At 37.8% G+C, this 20,420-nt stretch overlaps 1 protein-coding gene across 8 annotated transcripts in view; it reads right to left on the reverse strand.

Moving 5' to 3' along the window:
- DOCK4 (dedicator of cytokinesis 4) overlaps positions 1-20,420 on the reverse strand; it is a 541,157-nt gene that overhangs the window by 264,495 nt on the left and 256,242 nt on the right. For all 8 annotated transcript variants that reach the window (XM_060196434.1, XM_060196436.1, XM_060196435.1 and 5 more), the window contains exon 8: positions 10,384-10,535. In XM_060196434.1, the coding sequence (XP_060052417.1) occupies positions 10,384-10,535 (152 nt within the window). The remainder of the gene's footprint in view (positions 1-10,383; positions 10,536-20,420) is intronic.

Here is a 20,420-nt window from a genome sequence, read left to right on the forward strand (position 1 = left end):
GACATTTCAGTTTCTAGTTCTTGAGCACCCCTGGCACAAGCTGTCTAATTGTGGGGTGGGGGTGTGTGTGTGTGTGTCAGGATTCACAGTCAATTTTAGATGTTTCCTTTTAGGGCACCTTCAGTGCATTCAGCAACTCTGCTTTGTCACATATTCACTGCCCATCACACTTTTGCTCAAAGTTCACATACACTGTTCCTACAGTTCACTGCCAGTATTAAATAATTTCATTCTCTTTTACTCTTCAATAACTGACCCTTTCCCCATTTGTAAGAGATCAAGGTCACAAACTCAGTTCCTCATTTTAAGCTCAACATTTTATGTCCATTTCACTGCTGCTTCTCCCACATTAACAGACGTATCTGTTCTATTTTTCAAAGTAAATTCCTTCACTTGTGTCCTATATCACTCTAACATTAGCTCTAGATTCACTTTTAAATCTCCAGGATTGTCTCACACTGCTGACCTACATAGTTACTCCTCTGCATTAGGGCAGTAAGTGAATGAATGAACAAGAGAATGGCTAGAGGTAATATGCTATTTATTAACTGGAGAATTCCTTCACATTTGGGAAGATGAACCTATAATTAATTCCATTTCAGAGAAGGTGGTCCTCATATAGATACAAGATTTTACTTAGTGATATAAAACATTTCCACTCAGAATATCAATCTAAAAGTTGTCTATTTTGCTTTATACACGAATCAATTCTCATGCTTTAAAAGTAGCATTATTATTATTATTATTACTATTATTACGTGTTATGTAATGCTAGATGTTTTAAGATCACTAGGAAAATATTCCTTTTAGGTTCTATTAAATATATTATTCAAAATATTGCCATTTCATAAGAAGACAGAAATATTATTGTAGGTATAGTGTAATCCAGACCATTTGTATGACTAGAGACTAAACCAGAATGATAAATCAATCATTATTAAGTATATTGAAAAAATATGCCTGACCTTAATGTTCTATTGCCCATATACCTAAAACATGAATAATTGTTAAGTAGTTGATTCATAAATTATATGCATTATGTGCTAGAAGTTAAACCAAGAATGCATAAACGTATCACAGGAAATTCACAACCCTTAAGTTGTGTCACATTCCTCTACTTATCCTTCCTTTTCTGTTGTTGATTCATTTTCAATTGAACCATATTCCTGACACATTCTACTTACATATTAGTAACTTTCTCTGCTTTACATAATTACATCATAATAAAAAGTCAGTATTTAGTCCCTTGGATATCTCATTTCTTCAGTCTAATACTCTCCCAACTGAGCTATTTCAGCCACTGTTGGATATCTCATTTCTTTATGAATTCATATAAGTAGTGTGTGCTAACTGATTGCACAACTGGAGCTCCTTCTTTGAGAATGCAAACTTAACCTCATAGATTATTTCCAACTATGCAAAATATATTTCTTCTCTTTTTTTAATTGTCATCATTATAGTTAAGATTTACTGATCAATTACCAGTTGGAATGCATTATACTAAAAATATGCTATCTCATTCAATCCTCAAATAATACCAAGAAGAAAACAGCTATTATCCAATGTGATATATTGACAGCCATAAAAGACACAATGTAATTTCCCAACAGTGATGTAGGTAAATGAAAGACAAAGCCAGCAGAAGCAACCAATAGCACAGCTATATACAAGATACTGGGTACTATACAGCAAATCCTAACAAAAGGACTTTTCAAAGTTAACCCAATTACCAAATAATGTGATGATAACATTAACTATCGATTGTCTTTTGAACCCTAAGACAGCAGGAACCTCACATCTCCACTATAGAGCCTCTACTTCCCCCAGTCCTGGAACCCTTAGATAGGGCCCACTTTCCTGTATGCCTCTCCCAATCCATGTCAAATAATATTGCATCTGCCGATCGCAACCTAACCAACGTAACAATTGCCACCTCAACATGCTTCACTTCAGACTGTGTCCAGAGACTTCACGTGTGGAATGACAACCCTTCAGCTTCATTACTCTGGTGAGACCTTTCCTTTCATAGTATACTCTAATTCCATCCCAGGTGGTTCACTTTCTAACAAAGTCCCAAAACCTAGATATACACCAGTTTCTGTGAGAGAGAGCATATGTTCACACGTACCCGTAAACTACTGCAAAATATATACCTAAAAGCAGAAGTACACTAGAGTTTGCAGTGAGTACCCCCCTAACACTTCCTCTCCACTATTCCAACCTTTGGGTCCATGATTGCTTAAACATTTTTTTGGCTTCGTATGTTAACTCTCTTTTCAGTCACCAGGTTCCAGATGTCATCAGGATGCCGGCCAGGCTTCCCTGGACTGAAGACCCCACCAATGTGTCCTGGAGCTCCACTTCCCCAGAGACCCACCCTACTCGGGAAAGAGAGAGGCAGACTGGGAGTATGGACTGACCAGTCAACGCCCATGTTCAGCGGGGAAGCAATTACAGAAGCCAGACCTTCTACCTTCTGCAACCCACAATGACCCTGGTTCCATGCTCCCAGAGGGATAGAGAATGGGAAAGCTATCAGGGGAGGGGGTGGGATATGGAGATTGGGTGGTGGGAATTGTGTGGAATTGTACCCCTCCTACCCTATGGTTTTGTTAATTAATCCTTTCTTAAATTAAAAAAAAAAAGGCAAAGCCAGGATTTCAACACAGATCTTGGTTACTTAGAGACTATATGTATAATGGTGTCTGCACTGATATATGTCTGGGAGGTCAAAATAAATTCAGAGTTAAATTAAGAGTTCAATATAAGTACCCCCAAATCTCTGCACCTTACCATTATACTCACTGCTTACTTTTTTTCTGAAATTACACATCTGGAATGATATGCAATCTAAAATGTATATGGCAGTCAAGCAGTTTAAGAAAATGGAGAATTTACTTGTATGATTGTAGAAAAAAAAAGACACACAAAAATTGAATAAAGTACCCACAGAAAGCAAACTTTCCCTGAAATCAATTATACTATGAAAAGTTTTTTGATTTAACTACAAGGATGACTATTTTTTTTCCTCTTTTCTTCTAGAAAAGTCCACGCCAAACATATTTATGCATTAGAAGTCCTAGACTAAATTGAGTTATCCATTGGTGACATTCAGGTCCTATTAAATTTATTCTCTGCTAAGAATAAAATACTGTAATGGATTAGTCTTGAGAGAAATTTACAACATTAATAAATGAAGCCTTAAAGTACATCACTCAACAGTGTAATGAAAGTTGCAGAAGAGACAATCAACCAGTAAACTATGTTCTTTTCACTGGTCCATATGACCGTAGTCTTTTGTAGACTAATTAACATAGATCAATATTTGAAAGATAAAGATGAATGCACAGCCTACTGAAAAGCACAACACTGTAACTTTAATAGCAGTGAATGTTCTCTAGTCCTATATTAGTTTTAATATCATTGGCCAGCATTTACTGAGTACTTATGATCTGTCAGGTTTGCTCTAAATGTTTTACATATGTCAGGACTTATTTCACATATGAGACATGAAGATAAGAGAGGTAGGTAACCTGTATAAGCTTACATATGAGTAAAGGAGAAAAGGAGCAGTGAATCAGCAATCTGGCCCAGAAACCTGCCCATTAACCATTACCCTATTAGATACAGAAGCCTGCCCATTAACCATTACCCTATTAGATACAGAAGCCTGCCCATTAACCATTACCCTATTAGATGCAGTCATTTTCTTCCTTAGGTTCTCAAGCTTCAACCTGTTCACAGTTAAGCAGGTGCTTTTTTTCCCCCCTTGCTTTCCTTCTATTTCTTTTCTTCTTCTTTTTTTTTTAACTGAGTCAGAGCTTCTAATAGTCTTAATAACATGTATCTTAATTGTAAGACTCACAGTCCTAGTAAGTTTAAACATTCTGACAATACTGAAGAAAAAAAAAATTCCCAATCAGTTGCTTGCCTTATGAGAGGCATAAGCATCTACTTTCTACTTTTACTCTCTCTATAGGCTTTGCTGATACCCCTGTGCCTGAGACAGTAGCTTTCTGTGATTAATATGAGGGTAATTCCATAAAGATCATACCTATGTAGTGCTTTCTTTATTGAAAATTACAGTGCTTCTGATTTTTTTTTTAGCAACAGATATATTCATTTAACTATACCATCTGTTGCCCACTGATTTATATTCCTTGGTTTAGACTTCAAATTCTGAAAAGGGAATAAATCAAAAGAGCTGGTTTCTTCAATAAGTATATTATAAGAAATTTAAGACAGAGAGAGAAATCATATTTTTTTTTAAAAAAAAAAAGACTGTGTGTGTGCCAGATGTTGGCAACACCCAGTTGAGCACACACATTACCAAGCTCAAGGATCCAGGTGGGACACCCTGCTCCCCAACTGCAGGGGGAAATCTCTGCAAGCAGTGAAGCAGGTCTGCAGGTGTCTCTCTTTTTCTAAACACCCCCCCTCACTTTCTCTCTGTCCTATCAAATAAAATGGGGGAGGGGAAGGAGAATTCAAAGTGCAGCCATTGAACCCCAGTAATAACCCTGGTGGCAATAAAAAGCAGTGATTTGTGAGCTGAGTAGATAGTGGTATAAAAGATCTGAAAAAGCTATGTCCCATGTTTAATCCCCCACACCAACAACAGTCAAAGTTGGGAGTATTATGGACATTAGAAAAGGGAGGAAGGAAGGGAGAAAGAAGGAAAGAAGAAAGCAAGAGAGAGAAAGAAAGAAAACAAAAGAGAAAGGAAGAAAGGAAGAAAATAAGAGAAAGGAAAAGAGTGACTTGTGACTTACTAACCAATACATGGACTTGACTTATTAACTTCTGTATGTATGTGTTTATTTTTCAAGTTAAGACTGAGTTTATTAGATACAATGAGGATTCAAAAGCAGGACAAGTCTCACAAGTTTTACTCTGAGAAAGCTGCTTTGTCAGTGACAAGTCAAGTATAATGATATAATTTAGGAAAGAAGGAAATAAGCAGTCACTTATAGCAACTATCACAGTGATAAACAATGGTACAGTACATTCTAACAGGGTTTCTGGTTTTTGTAGGGTTCAGAGTGTCAAATTTTCCTGGTATTTCTGTCTCTGACTGGTACTTTTATCTATGCTCTGGGGAAGTCAAAACATCAGGGGAAACAGGGAGGGTAGCATTTCCTGGTTGGGCTCTCTGGGTACTCCTTGTTTGATTTTCCTGTAACTGCCTTTTGGTCAACAATAGAGTTAGAGAAGTGGTTGATTTCATTTCCTCAGATGCATATGGATTTTTCTACAAATTTTCATCAACTATACATGACTAATTCTGACCTCTATCTGTCTACACAAGGGTCTTTCTTTCAGCTTATCAGACCAAGGAGAGAGGTTCCAAACTAATTTCAGTTCTCAAATTCTGGTTCCTTTTCCTCTTTCTCTAGAGACAGGGTATCTGTCTAGACAGCCAATCAGTGGATGCTCAATTGGGGGTGGCAGCAATCTCCACCTTCAATCACATGGCAGTCATTCCAAATCCCAAATCAGATTTCTGGGAGAAACAGAGATATGGAAGCAAGCAGAGGATGTGCTTTCTCTGTTTGACCTTTGTTCCAACTCAGCTATTCTGAACCCGTGTTGTTTCTACTTGATAGACAAGAACTACAATATCCCAGGGTCGGGTGGGGGAGAGCAGTTATTATGTATATTACCATGTGTAAGGGCCTAAGTTTGAGCCTGGGGAAATGGCATGGGAGTGACATGGTTTTACTTTGATCTTGAAAACTGCAAATTATTTGATTAGAATTTGTAAACTAATACTTGAAATCAAATGGGAAAGAAAGTTGAATATTTACGAGAAATGGAAATTTGATGATTGTAAGAAATATTAACTTCCAAAAAAGTTTCATGTGAGAAAAAGTTTCACAGGTGACAGAAAGACAAGAAGGAAAGGAGGGAGGGAAGGAGGGAGAAAATGGAAAGAAGGAAGGAGATGCTCTCTACCAGCTGAGATATTTCTGAAGCCATGAGGGTAATATTTTTTTTTTGGAAATTATCTCTTAATAGATTCAGACATGGTATTATATACCTTTGAATATAATATGATTTAAGGAGATTTGTCTCCAAAACATTTGGGCACAAGTAGGAAAGATAAGGATTGAATGTTTTTATAGTAAGATCAGCCCTGATTCATTACTTTTGTCTTTTGTGTGTGTGTATGCCTGAAATTTTCTAAAATAAAATGCTGAAAAAATGCACAATGATTTAAAGATATAAACAGCACTTGCATTCATTGTTGGATATAAGCAACACCACAATGTGTCAAAGCTTATCATTTATAGCACTTTTTTCAATCTCTTCTTTTCTGAGATGATAAAAATATTTTACACTCAGGGGCCAGGCAGTGGTGTACCTGACTGAGTGCACATGTTGCAATGAGCAAGGACTCGGGTTCGAGTCCCCAGTCCCCAACTGCATGAGGAAAATTTTGCAAGTGGTGAAGCAGGGCTGCAGGTGTCTCTTTGTCTCTCGCCTTCTCTTTCACTCCTTCGCTCTCAATTTCTGGTGGTCTCTATTCAATAAATAAATAAAGATTAAAATTTTAAATATTTTATACCCATTATTTATACCAGGAACAATGAAGCAAGCAAGAATTTTCATAAGTGTGAGGATGAAGGAAAAGACAGAGGTAAGCGAAGAGGTCAGCGAACCAACAGCAAACTGCAGAGATAGGAGTCAGGGATTAGTCTTTCAGATCTTTGTAGCTAGTGCTCTCTTTAAAAGCTAACTGCTGGCTAGGCTTCCCTGGATTGAAGACCCCACCAATGTGTCCTGGAGCTCAGCTTCCCCAGAGACACACCTTACTAGGGAAAGAGAGAGGCAGACTGGGAGTATGGACCGACCAGTCAACGCCCATGTTCAGCGGGGAAGCAATTACAGAAGCCAGACCTTCTACCTTCTGCAACCCTCAATGACCCTGGGTCCATGCTCCCAGAGGGCTAGAGAATGGGAAAGCTACCATGGGAGGGGGTGGGTTATGGGGATTGGGTGGTGGGAATTGTGTGGAGTTGTACCCCTCCTACCTTATGTTTTTGTTCACTAATCCTTTCTTAAATAAAAAATTAAAAAAAAAAAAAAGCTAACTGCCTTGTGCAGCATGAACCAAAACTAACCACATCATGATTTTATAACTCCCTAAAAGAATAACTGCTATGATATCCGAGGTCTCAAATTAAATTTAAAAAAAGGAGGAGTATTTGAGAAAGTTCCAAACACTTAATAACCTTATTGTTTGTTGTTGTTGTTGTTGTTATAGAATTAAAGCTAGATTTTTTTCTAGAGTCATCATGCAGAGTATTAGAGGAGTGAATATGTAATAGATGTAAGAAAAACAGGGGAAGCAAAGGGAGAGAAGGAGTTGGTGAAGAAAGAGGAGGAGGGAAAGAAGGCAAGAGAGACCAGAGGAAGATAGGTAGGTAGCTTAACTATATTATAGAGCAAGAAGAAAAGGCCTAGGTCCTGGACAGAACATGGGAAACACATACATCCACCATTTTGGAATTAAGACATAATGGAAGCTTGGGAGATAGTGTGGTAGATAAAGTGTTAGACCTTCAAGCAAGTGTTACTGAATTGATCCCTGGAATAGCATATATCAGAATGGTGCTCTGGTTTTTCCATTGCTACTGGTAGCCATTTTTTCCATTTTTATTGGATAGGACAGAGAGAAATTGAAAGAGGAGGGAAGGCAGGAAGATAGAGAGGAAGAGAGAAAGATAGACACCTGCAGACCTCTTCACTACTTGTGAAGCATTCCCCCTCAAAGTGATAAGCCAGGGGCTTGCCCCCAGGATTCTTGTGCTTAGTACAATGTGTGCTTAACTGGTGAGCTACTGTCCAGCTCTTTGGTTTTCTCTCCATTCCATTTCTTTCTTCTTTCTCTTTTCTCATAAATAAACAATGAATACATCAAAATGGACATTCTAGAAAAACTGAAAAAATTCCTAACAAGCTATTATCAGTATTAAGCTGGCATAGTTTTGTATTAGCGGAAATTTGAACATTTAAGGCAAAGTGAAATGTACATTCCTTAGAATTTTATGACCTGGGAGCTGGGCGGTAGCGCAGTGGGTTAAGCACAGGTGGCGCAAAGCTCAAGGACTGGCGTAAGGATCCTGGTTGGAGCACTAGGCTCCCCACCTGCAGGGGAGTTGCATCAAAAGCGGTGAAGCAGGTCTGGGGGTATCTATCTTTCTCTCCTCCTCTTTCTCTTCCTCTCCTCTCTCCATTTCTCTCTGTCCTATCTAACAATGACAACATCAATAACTACAATAATGAAACAACGAAGGCAACGAAAGGAAATACATATTTAAAAAAAATTTAAAAGAATCTTATGACCTTATTTCTTCCTTTTACATTACATATATTTGTTAAAACTGCTAAAGATCACATTTCATACAGATATATATGAGACAATTCTGTTAAACCAAACTACTTGCAAATAAGATCATTAGGACAGGAGGCCAAGTGGTGGCACACCCGGCTAAGCGCATATGTTACCAAGCTCTATGACCCAGGTTTAAGCCCGTTTCCCACCTGCAGGAAGTCTGCTTCATGAGCAGTGAAGCAGGTCTGCAAGAGTCTATCTTTCCTTCTCTCTACGTCCCCAGGCTCTCTCAGTTTCTCTCTGTCATATCTAATAAGAAAATAGAAAAAACAGAGGGAAAAAAAGGCCACCGGGAGTGGTGGACATAATTTGTAGTGCTGGATCCAAGCCCCAAAGATAACCATAGTGGCAATAAAAAAGAAGAATATGATCTTTGGAACACACTTCAATAGGCAAGCAGACACTAACTATGCCTTTCCGTGTGAAAAGTGAGTGCTAAGCTGGAACACAGATCAGTTTTTCATAGCTTTATTTTCCTTTTTAGTAATGTTGATTTGTGAAGGGGAAAATTTTCTACCTACAATGTATATAACATATTTTCAAACTATATTACCACTATTATTTCTATGTTTCATAAATTCTGTCCTTGCAGCCTGAAAACAACAGTTTAAATTCTACAGACATAATCCTTTGTCAAGAAATAGAAAATAAATATAGTTTTAGGTAACAACTAAGATACAAACTGACTCTCCAAAGACATTATGACTATAAATAAAAATAAAAGTAAACACATATTATTTAAGAAAAAAATTTATAATATAAAAAATATTCTATCAGTATTTTTATTATATAAAACAATATGTGTCTCAGTGTTAATAAAGACTATCAGTAATTATTTTAATATTATTTTAAAAGCATAGCATAGTTTTGTCATTGTGCATTATTTGTATAAAATAATTTTAATTCTAAATTTAAAGGCAATGCTTCTCATGTAAAATATGCATGCCTTATGCACACAATTAAAAATGCAAAAACATTAAACCATAATTCAAAAAAAGTATAGAACAATAAAAGCATCCACTATATATTTTTTGAAATCTTGAATTTTTCTATAAGAAAACCATTAGAGGTAGGACAAAAAGAACCAAGAACAAAAACAAAAACTACTATTTCATGGCTCTGAAACTCTAATGGGAGGTTTCCAAATATTAAGTCACCTTTTGGTATCATCTGATGCAGACAGGATACAAATAATGTAATTTATTTTACTTTATTTTTGTTTTTATTTTTGATATTTATTTATTTGATAGAGGTAGAGAGAAATTTAGAGGGGAGAGAGAGAAATTGAGAGTCATCTGCAGCCCTGCTTCACCACTCATGAATCTTTCCCTCTGCAGGTGGGGACCAAGGGCTTGAACTTGGGCGTTTGCACACTGTAATGTGTGCACTTAACCAGATACACCATATCTGGCTCCTATAATTGTTTTCTAAAGTTAAAAAATACTACATGTTGAATCTGACAAGCAAACAAACTTCGCATTTTCGATTTACTATGCCTTCTTTGCATTGTTAATTTAAAAATTAGCTCAAACGGTAGACATAAGACCAGTGTTGCTCCATTGGATCATTTATTACTCCAGTTCTATAGTCCTTTCTACTTTTTCTTTTTTCTTTATTTTTTTGAATTTATTTATTTATTCACAAGAAAGATAGGAGAAAGAAAGAACCAGACATCACCCTGGTACATGTGCTGCCGGGGACTGAACTCAGGACCTCACGCTTGAGAGTCCAGTGCTTTATCCACTGCACCACCCCCCGGACCACCCTTTCTACTTTTTCAATGAACTTTTGCATGTATCATCCCATATAATTTTCGAAGGGACTTCTATAGGGTAGGCAGCTTAGAATTCCAGTATTATACAAACGAGAACACTGAGGTTAAGAGAGGAAATGTATACAAAGTCACAATGTCTCAAGATTGTCAGGTAGAAAATCTACCATTTCAATGTCAGGGAACTCAAATCCTATCACAATGTCCAGTTTACCTGATTGGCCGGTTTTCTTTACTGTCAAAAAGTGAAAAAATGACCTCCAGCTCTTCTCCTAGATTGGAACACATGAGGCTCTTCATCTGCACAAAGAGATGGTGACTGCTGGCCTGGACTGGGGTATCTTTCTTTCGATGTCGATGCTCCATCTATAAGAAATACCCAACCCCCCAACAAAAACATGATCACATGGGATGAAGCAAAATGGGATCTACCAAATTAGTTACTTAAGTATGACTGTGATATCCAATACTATTTTCATATTTTCTTTCATTTTCTAAAATAAGAAACTATGAAGTTTAGAGACTATCAAAGAATCTTGCTTTAAGACCTTGTTTTAACATGAATGATCACAAAATGATACCAATTCACTAAACAGATTCAGGCAGCAAATCATTAAAAGGAATCTACTGCTCTGTTAGAGCTCCCATGGTGAGAAAAATTATTGGTTATCTTTAAAAGCTCAGACTAAGTCTAATTATTTCATTGATGGCAGTTGATCTATATAGATATGACTTTGCAGTTCTCATAATTAAGTTATTTAAAATATATTAAATTGTGAAGTTGGGATAGTTTTCTGACAGAGGCAATGGCAAATGATACTGAATTAAAAGAGATTTTATGGTGCTTATGTTTCATGACAATGTAGGGATGCAGGTCTAGGGAAGCCAGTGAGGTATTTAAAAGTAGGAATAGGACTTTATTTATTTATTTACTATTTTTTTACTCATATTGACCCTAAGAATAGTAAGCAAAACTAAACTTTGGAGGCAAAATCAGACATAAGTGAACCCAGAAATTAGGGGAGGAAAGGAATTACCCATAGTCCCATGGGTGAGAGAAACTTAGGGGTTGGTATTCATTTAATACACACCTGTTAAATATTTATTAAGTGCGTAATGCATTTCAGCCACCAAGTTGCAGATGCTATCATAACGGCATTCTGATTTCCCTGGGCAGAAAGTGTCCTGGAACACCACCACCCCATAACTCTACACCACTACTGAAAGACAGAAACAGTCTGGGAGTATGGGTTGATGTGCCAACACCCATATACAGTGGAGAAGCAATTACAGAAGCCAGACCTTCCACCTTCTGCACCCTATAGTGATCCTGGGTCCATACTCCCAAGGGATAAAGAATAAGGAAGCTTCCGATGGAAGGGAAGGGATGGGATGTGGAACTCTGGTGGTGGGAATTGTATGGAATTGTACCCCTCTGATCCCACAATTTTCTTGATTATTACAAAATCTCTAATAAAAATATTGATTATGTGGTAAGAACTTGGAATGCAATAAAGAAAGAAAACAGAAATAGATTCTATATTTATGGAGCTTATGAAGTAGGGAAAATAGACATCCAAAACTGTACTTATCAGTTGTACAACTTGAATAGTGATACAAAGAAAAGAAAAGATTTAACTTATATTTGTGAAGTGACAGATGGAGTCATAGAAAAGCAACACATTAACCAAGAGGTAAGGGGAAGCAGAAACAACTTAAGACTATGTTTCAAACTACTTGCAGCAAAAAACCAAGCTGCTTCTCTGCAGTCTGCTACAGATCAATAATTTTATCCAATAATAGTAATGTCTGATAATGTTAAATTATGTAAACAGAACATGTGCTAAAAGTGATTATTATAGTTTACTATACTACATGTTACGTTGTACTATACCATTATAAAAGATAATTATTACTTTGACATCACAGAACACTAATGAGATCACAGTTTTTTTGGACTACTTGGTACTTTTTAAAAAATTAGGATAGTTCAGGAATGTTAACTCTATCATAATGGAGTTATATATTTTGCTAATTCCATTTTCCATTTGTCATCAATTTATACTTTTAAGTACAGTGTGATAACTACTGACTGGTCAACATGCCATCTAATACTCATGTAAATGAAATAACATAAAGGGATCAGAAAATTGTCATGCTTTTATTTGAGTGATTTAAAAAATAAATGATTAAAATGCAATTAACTAGATAAATTGAATAACTATATACACAACAGGTACAGTGGGCATGTTTCTCTAAAAATGTTAAATAATAACATTTTAATAGAAGACCTTTCCACTGGGCAGGGGTAGATAGCATAATGGTTACGCAAAGAGACTCTCATGCCTGAGGCTCCAAAGTCCCAGGTTCAATCCCCCGCACCACCATAAACCAGAGCTGAGCATTACTCTGCTTAAAATATAAAAAATAAAGAAAGAAAGAAGACCTTTCCATTGTAGTTCTTAGATTTGTATTATCTTTATTTATTTATTGGATAAAGATAGCCAGAAATTGAAAGGGAAGGCTGTGACAGAGAGGAGAGACAGAGAGACACCCGCAGCACTGCTTCATCACTTGTGAAGTCTTCCCCACATGCAGGTGGGGACTGGGGGCTTGAATCCCAGTCCTGGTGCATTGTAACATGTGCACTCAACCAGGTGTGTCACCACTTGGCCCCTCCACTGTAGTATTTGTTGGCCATAATTATCATACATAATGGTGGAAAGGGGTGAGAGTGTTTTGCAGACACTTAGCCAGGTAAGATGAGAAACTGTACACATGTATCAACAGCTATACTGTAAACCATTAACACCTCCCCCTCAATAAAGTGTTTTAGAAGAAAAAACGAGTTTCCTACAAAGAAATACTCTAGTTGTAGAAGAAAAATCATGATTTCTTTTTTCTCTAGGGTTATTGCTGGGCTTGGTGCGTGTACCATGAATCCACCGCTCCTGGAGGCCATTTTTCCCCCTTTTGTTGCCCTTGTTGTTGTAGCCTCGTTGTGGTTATTATTATTGCCATTGTTCATGTCGTTCGTTGTTGGACAGGACAGAGAGAAATAGAGAGAAGAGGGGAATACAGAGAGGGGGAGAGAAAGATAGACACCTGTAGACCTGCTCCACCGCCTGTGAAGCGACTCCCCTGCAGGTGGGGAGCTGGGGGCTCGAACCGGGATCCCTACGCCAGTCCCTGTGATTTGCGCCACATGCGCTTAACCCACTGTGCCACTGCCCGACCCCCGAAAAAGCATGATTTTTTTCTTGTTTCCTATGATGTTTTTTCTCCTTTGAGATTTTTAAATTCTTTTACCAGGACAAAAAAAAAAAAAAACTCACAACAGTATATTTTTAAACCACAAGGAAACTTTTTTTTTCCCTGAAAGTGATTGTTTATTTACTGACCTACTTGAAAGTCTAAAATAACACAATACAAGCTATTACGAAATATCAATTACTACTAAATGATAAAGTTGGAGAAGCAGTTATAAAAACTTACTAAGGAGGGGTTGGGCAGTAGAGCAGCAGGTTAAGCACACATGGTGCAAAACACAAGGGCCCGTAAGGATCCCGGTTGGAGCCCCCACAGCTCCCCACCCGAAGGGGGGTAACTTCACGGGCGGTGAAGCAGGTCTGCAGGTGTCTATCTTTCTCTCCCACTCTCTGTCTTCCCCTCCTCTCTCCATTTCTCTCTGTCCTATCCAACAACAATAACAACAGCAATAATAATAACCACAATTATACAACAAGGGCCCAAAAAGTGCCTCCAGAAGCAGTGGATTCGTGGTGCAGGCACCAAGCCCCAGCAATAACCATGGAGGCAAAAAAAAAAAAAAAAAAAACTTATTAAGATAGTAGCTCAGTGGTGGAATGCATGCATTTTACTCACGAGACCTCAGTTTAGAGTCATCTCACCATAAACAACACTGAGAGTGTTCCATGAATAGTGACGAAGTGCTTTGGTATTTTTCTCCCTCTCTTTTTAAATCACACTATATATATATCATTCATGTCAATTACATAGAATTGGATCAGGGAGACTGCTTAGTGGTATTGCACATGTGTGAGACCCTGGGGTCATCTCCTAACACTGCCCTCCCCCCAAAAAAAAGGTGAAGAAAGGACCTTAAAGAATTTTTTAAAAATATTTTATTTATTTTATTTCAATGAGAGGGAGAGATGCAGAGGGCAAGGGAGAATAGAGACAGAGACCAGAGCACTGCTCAGCTCTCACTTATGGTGGTACAGGGGATTGAACTGGGGAACCTGGAGCATCAGGCATGAAAGTCTTTTACAGAAGCATTCTGCTATCTCCCCAGCCCCTTAAGGAATTTTTTTAAAACAGTAACTATCTATTACCTTCTTAAACTCTAAGATAACAGGAACCTTCCACATTCTCTCTAAAACATGTTTTTCTCCCAGTTCTGGAACCTCTGGGGCATGACTTGTTTTCCTGCACACTTCCTGGATCCATACTAATTGATACTGCATCTGTTGACCTCAACTAAATCAATGCAACTAGTACCACCTCAACACGTTTCACTTCGTTCGGATTGTGTCCAGAGAGCCAGGCATGGAATGCCAAACTTTCAGCTCCAATACTCTGGTGAGACCTTTCCTAGTTCATAGAACCCCTTAGTTCCATTTTGGGTGGCACACTTTCTAACAAAGACACAGAACCTAGATATAGACCAGGACCCATGAGATAGGGCACATGTGTACACCGATCCATAAATTAGGGGAATATATATACCTTAAAGTAAAAGTTCACAGTAGTTTGCAGTGACTCAATAAGTGCAGCAAGCAAGTAGAAAAGCCTAAAAAAAGACACCATAAAGTACTAAATCAAATAGTTTCTACTTATACCTAGATACCCTCCTTACCTACTTCACTTCCCTCAATCCTCTATGGCTAACCTTGTAATATAAAGCAAGGACTACAAAAGCTGGAGAAGGGCAAGAGACTGGTATAATTTAATGATGGCTCTTTTGGTCATTACCCCATTGTCGGGGTCCTAGAGAGGGAACCCTGGGATTCCCAGATAGATAATGATGGGTCTAGAATTCTAACAGATCCCTCTCTCCACTGTCACTGGTCATCTTCATCAGGAACATCGTGGACCCTATTGTGGGCCTCTAAAGGACCTTGCCCTCAATGTGGAACAACAATGGTAGGGACTACCCCATTCTCCAAAGAGAGGTTGGGTCAACATTGCTACTTGAGAAAGACAGGTCCTGAAATGAGTACAGCCTAGAATGTTCCTAGACAAGACCATGGAATGTGAGCTCAGACCTACAGGGATACAGAAGTTACAGAAGCTCTTGTGCTGAATATGGGCCTCACATCAGATCAATGTGGTTTACAGTTAACAGTATTTATATACTTTTCCCATATTTGGGAGCTACTCTCTTCCCTGATCCAGCATTCTAGTTTTATTTTCAACTCTGACAGCATGTCCACAGACAATGCCTTTAGCCCAACTGCAAAGTTAGCTGTCGAGACCATGCAAAAACGAATAAAGTCAGGGGGCCCTTGGAATATACCTAAAACAGATCAGACTTTCTAGCTTCTTCCAACATGAAGACCCCAAATATGATCTGCTATATTCTTATCTTTTGGTTCCTGATTATTAAACAATTTGTTCTGCTTTATATTTTAATGCTTTTCAGCCTCCAAGTGTGGAAGTTACCATGATGCCAACCTGACTTCCTGGGAAGACGACCCCACCAATGTGCACTGGAGGTTCTCTTCCCAGAGCCCTACCCCACTAGGGAAAATAGAAGGAGGCTGGGGGTATGCATCAATCTGCCAATGCCCATGCTCAGTGGATAAGCAATTACAGAAGCCAGACTTTGCAACTTCTGCACCCCATAATGATCCTGGGTCCATTATCCCAGAGGGATAAAGAATGGGGAAGCTTCTAAGGAGAGGGATGGGATATGAAACTCTGGTGGTGGCAGTTGTGTGGAATTGTGCCCCTCTTATTCCACAATCTTGTTGATCATTATTAAATCAATCAATCAATCAATCAATCAATTAGTATACAGTCTTTAAATAGTAGAAAGTTCCAAGCATTAATCATAATACTCACTAAAAAGTGAGGAAAAAATAGCTCTCTTATTCATGCAAAAAATTCAATATATGTAGATCAGTGATTCTCAACCTTGGGTGCACTTTAGAATCACCAAGAGAGTTTTTAAAAAGTACTTATGCCCAGGTCCTATTTTATAACAATTAAGTTAGAATTTGTAGGAGCTAGGGCCCAGACTGTGGTAGTTTTAAAAGCTCCCAGGGTGATTCTAATGTGCAATGAAGGTTGAAAATCACTGATTGAAATCATATGTAGTGAGATGCATATCACAGCTGACTGACAATGGCACAGTTTCCTCTTTTGTATAATTACTGCCTTGAAACCTTCGGTATTTGCATACATGCTAGTAATAAGCCTGACTGATTTTTCCCTTTATACAAGTGAAATGTACCTCACAACTAGATACTTTATCCCCTTCCCACCATTCTTCCAGGTTTAAAAGGCCTCTCAGGGCAGATTTAAACTTGAGTTGGCCATAATTATTTGGCTATCTCTGGGTAATTCACTACTTTGTGGAACTTCTAAAAAGATCTCTGGGAAAACATTATTATAATAAGGAAATCACAAGACATGTTCACACTTCATTTGCATTGATATGATAATTAAAACAGAGACAAAAATCCAACTCTGAAATAATTTATGTTTTAAGGCACCTACTACTAATCCCCTGGTGGTGATATTAACTCTATTTGAGAATCACTGGTTACCACTTGAGAGCAACTCACCTAAGCACTAAGGATGAGGAGCAGCTAACAGGAAAGGTTCTTGGAGAAACATTCACCAGGCACAAATAACCAGAGAATCCAGTTAATGAGGTTCTTTTTATTTATAGAACTATAGTCTGAACTCTGGCACTAAACCAAAAGTTCCAGCTGGACATATGTTAACACTGTGAGACTTAGCATTTTTTATTGCTTAGATGAACATAACTAGGTGAGAACGATCTGCTAACAGGGCTATCAAAATCCTAAACAAGACTCCCCCCACCCCCTTAAGGCAAATGCAAGCTTGGACCTACAGGGATGTAGAGGTTACATAGGCTTCTATGCTGAATATGGGTCCCAGATCAAATTGATGGGGTTTACAGTCAACAATACTTATACACTTTTCCCATATTTGGGGGCTACTCATTTCCCTGATCCAGCTTTCTAGTCATGACATCATCTCCCCAGACAATAACTTGGGTCTTTTTGTATATCAGATGTAAGGCTCAGGCTAAAAAAGTAAAGTCATGGGCCCCTTGGAATATACATAAAAAGGACCTACTAGCTATTTCCAAAATGCAGACCCCAAATCTTCATCTGCAATATTCTTGCCTTTAGGTTCATGATTAGTCAACAATTTGTTTGGCTTTATATATTAACTCTTTTTTTCAGCCACCAGGTTCCAGATGCTACTATTACTATGATGCCAACCAGACTTCCCTAGGTAGACGACCCCACCAATGTGTCCTGGAGCCCCATTTCCCCCGAGCTCTGGAAAGGCTGGGTGTATGGATCGACCTGCCAACACCCATGTTTAGCGGGGAAGCAATTAAAGAAGCCAAACTTTCCACCTTCTGCACTCCATAATGACCCTGGTCCATATTCCCAGAGGGTTAAAGAATAGGAAAGCTATCAGGGGATTTGATGGGATATGGAGTTCAGGTGGTGGAAATTGTGTGGAATTGTATCCCTCTTATCTATGGTCTTGTCAGTGTTTCCATTTTATAAATAAAAATTTTTTAAAAAGTATTAGGAAGAAGCAAACAATTGTTCTAAATAGGCAAAAAAGAACAGTGCAATAAAAGAATACAAACAGTAGGGTCAGGGGATAGCATAGTGGTTTATGTAATAGTATTTCATTCATGCCTGAGACTCAGAGGTTCCAGGTTCAATTTTAAGCAGGACCATAAATCAAAGCTGATTAGTACTATGTGAAAAAAAGAAAGAAAAAGAACAGAAGTAAATAGCTGCTACTGGAGCATTCTACCTTTAATTGACAGTAAATCACCGAAACAGCAACAAAAAGGGGTTGGTGGTGATGCCACCCAACTCAACTTGATCAAGTTAGTAAGTAATATCAGTCATTTTTATAGTACATAGAGAAAATTCTGCAGACTAGAATTACAGTGAAACATATTATTGCTAGGCTCAAATATAAATCAGAGTTTGAATTAAAAATAAAAACAAAAACATTGTATTGTTTTGTGGAAAACTGGAAAGTGTTATGCATATACAAACTATTGTATTTACCGTCGACTATAAAACATTAGTTCCCCAATAAAGAAATAAAAACAAAATAGAACAAGTCATTCTGAGCTTATAATCATTTGGTTTTTCTTGGGTTATTATGTTTGCTTTAGTAACAGAAAAACAGAACCACTACTGAGAAGAAAATAAACTTTCATGTAAAGTCACAATGTTTTTTTCATGCATAAAGATTTATGTATTTGCATTACAAAATATTAAAACTCCACTTCAGTAGCAATCAGTACTAATCAATCACAGACAAGATAAGATTCCCGAATCTTATCAACATAGCAATCCCTGCAGCTACCACTAGCAAACTGACATGCTGAATGAAATGAAATCGATTTTCATTTCAAATATGACACTAAGTGAAAAGGCCAGAGATAAAAACCACATGCATACAAAAGCTAACTAGGTAAAGTAAAATGTATTTGTGTCAGATATTGTTAGTTGTCTATCAAATATTTGGCATCTCTAATTAAAGATGTAATGTGACCATTTTCTGGCCAATAAAACATAAGTGCAAGTATTGTATGAAATTTCTAGGCAGGCTATTAGTGTAACTAAGAGGAATCATTCTCCTCCCAGCTACTGGAGTGATGTTATAATAAGTGCTATACTGCACTTTGAAGTATCTCATGATGGAAGGCATGCAGTTCATGGCATAAAAAGGAGTACATAACACTTTTGACACCATCAAACCATAAACAAGCTCAGAATTGCCTGCCTCAGAATCTGCACATAGTACAAAAAAAGAATTCTATCATGTCTATGTTTCTATTATTGTCCATTTTAAATACTTTTAAAATATTTACTGGATAGACACAGAGAGAAATCAAGAAGGGGTGGAGGTCTATTTTAGGTATATAGCTTTTTCCAAAATGGAGATTCCAATTCTCATCTGCTATATTCTTACCTTCAGGTTCTTGATTATTAAACAACTTAAATCTGCTTTATATCTTAATGATTTTTCAATCACCAAGTTGAAGATGATACCATGAAGTCAGCCTGATTTCCCACCAATGTACCCTGGAACCCCATTTCTCCAGAGCCCTGTCCCACAAGGGAAAGACAGAAACAGGCTGTGAGTATGGATTGACCTGCCAATGCCCAAGTTCAGAGTAGAAGCAATTACAGAAGCCAGACCCCCCCACCTTCTGCATCCTATAATGATCCTATGTCCATACTCTCAGAGGGATAAAGAAAAGTTTCCAATGGAGGGGATGAATTGCATAACTCTAGTGGTGGGAATTGTGTGGAACTGTACCCCTATTGTCCTACAGTCTTGTCAATCATTATTAAATCAATTTAAAAAAAAAAGAATAGACATCATGTGACACTTGAAGCTAAGTTCTAAGAGCAATTGTTGCTCCTGCCTTGCTTTCTTGTGACTCACTTGCACTGAGAAAAGCTAGTGAAATGTCACCTCATATGTAGGTTTGGCTGTCAAACATTGAACATATTCATTGTTCCTTTGGCCATTCATTTTATAGTCTACTATTATTTTTATTGGGGGGATTAATGGTTTATAGTAGACAGTAATTACATTGTTGGTACATATGTAAAATATCTCAGTTTACTGCAAAACACTCTCACCCCCCAGCCTCGGGCTTCATCTGCCATCATGTTCCGGGATCTGACCCTCACTCTCCCTATAGGGTCCTTTGGTGCATTATATCAAATCTAGTCCAATTTCTGCTTTGTATTTCCTCTTCTGTTCTTCCTTTTTAATTTCTGTCTATGAGTAAGATTATCCCATATTTGTCCATCTCTTTCTGGCATATCTCACTACATATTATTCCTTCAAGCTCCATTCAAGATGATGTGAAGAAGGTGAATTGATGTGGTCTGGCAATTGATGTGGTCTGAGAGGTGGCGTAGTGGATAATGTGCTGGACTCTCAAGCATAAGGTCCTGAGTTCAATCCTTGGTA

The sequence above is a fragment of the Erinaceus europaeus genome, chromosome 8 (genome assembly GCF_950295315.1).
Source record: "Erinaceus europaeus chromosome 8, mEriEur2.1, whole genome shotgun sequence".
In the NCBI taxonomy this organism is placed as follows: domain Eukaryota; kingdom Metazoa; phylum Chordata; class Mammalia; order Eulipotyphla; family Erinaceidae; genus Erinaceus; species Erinaceus europaeus.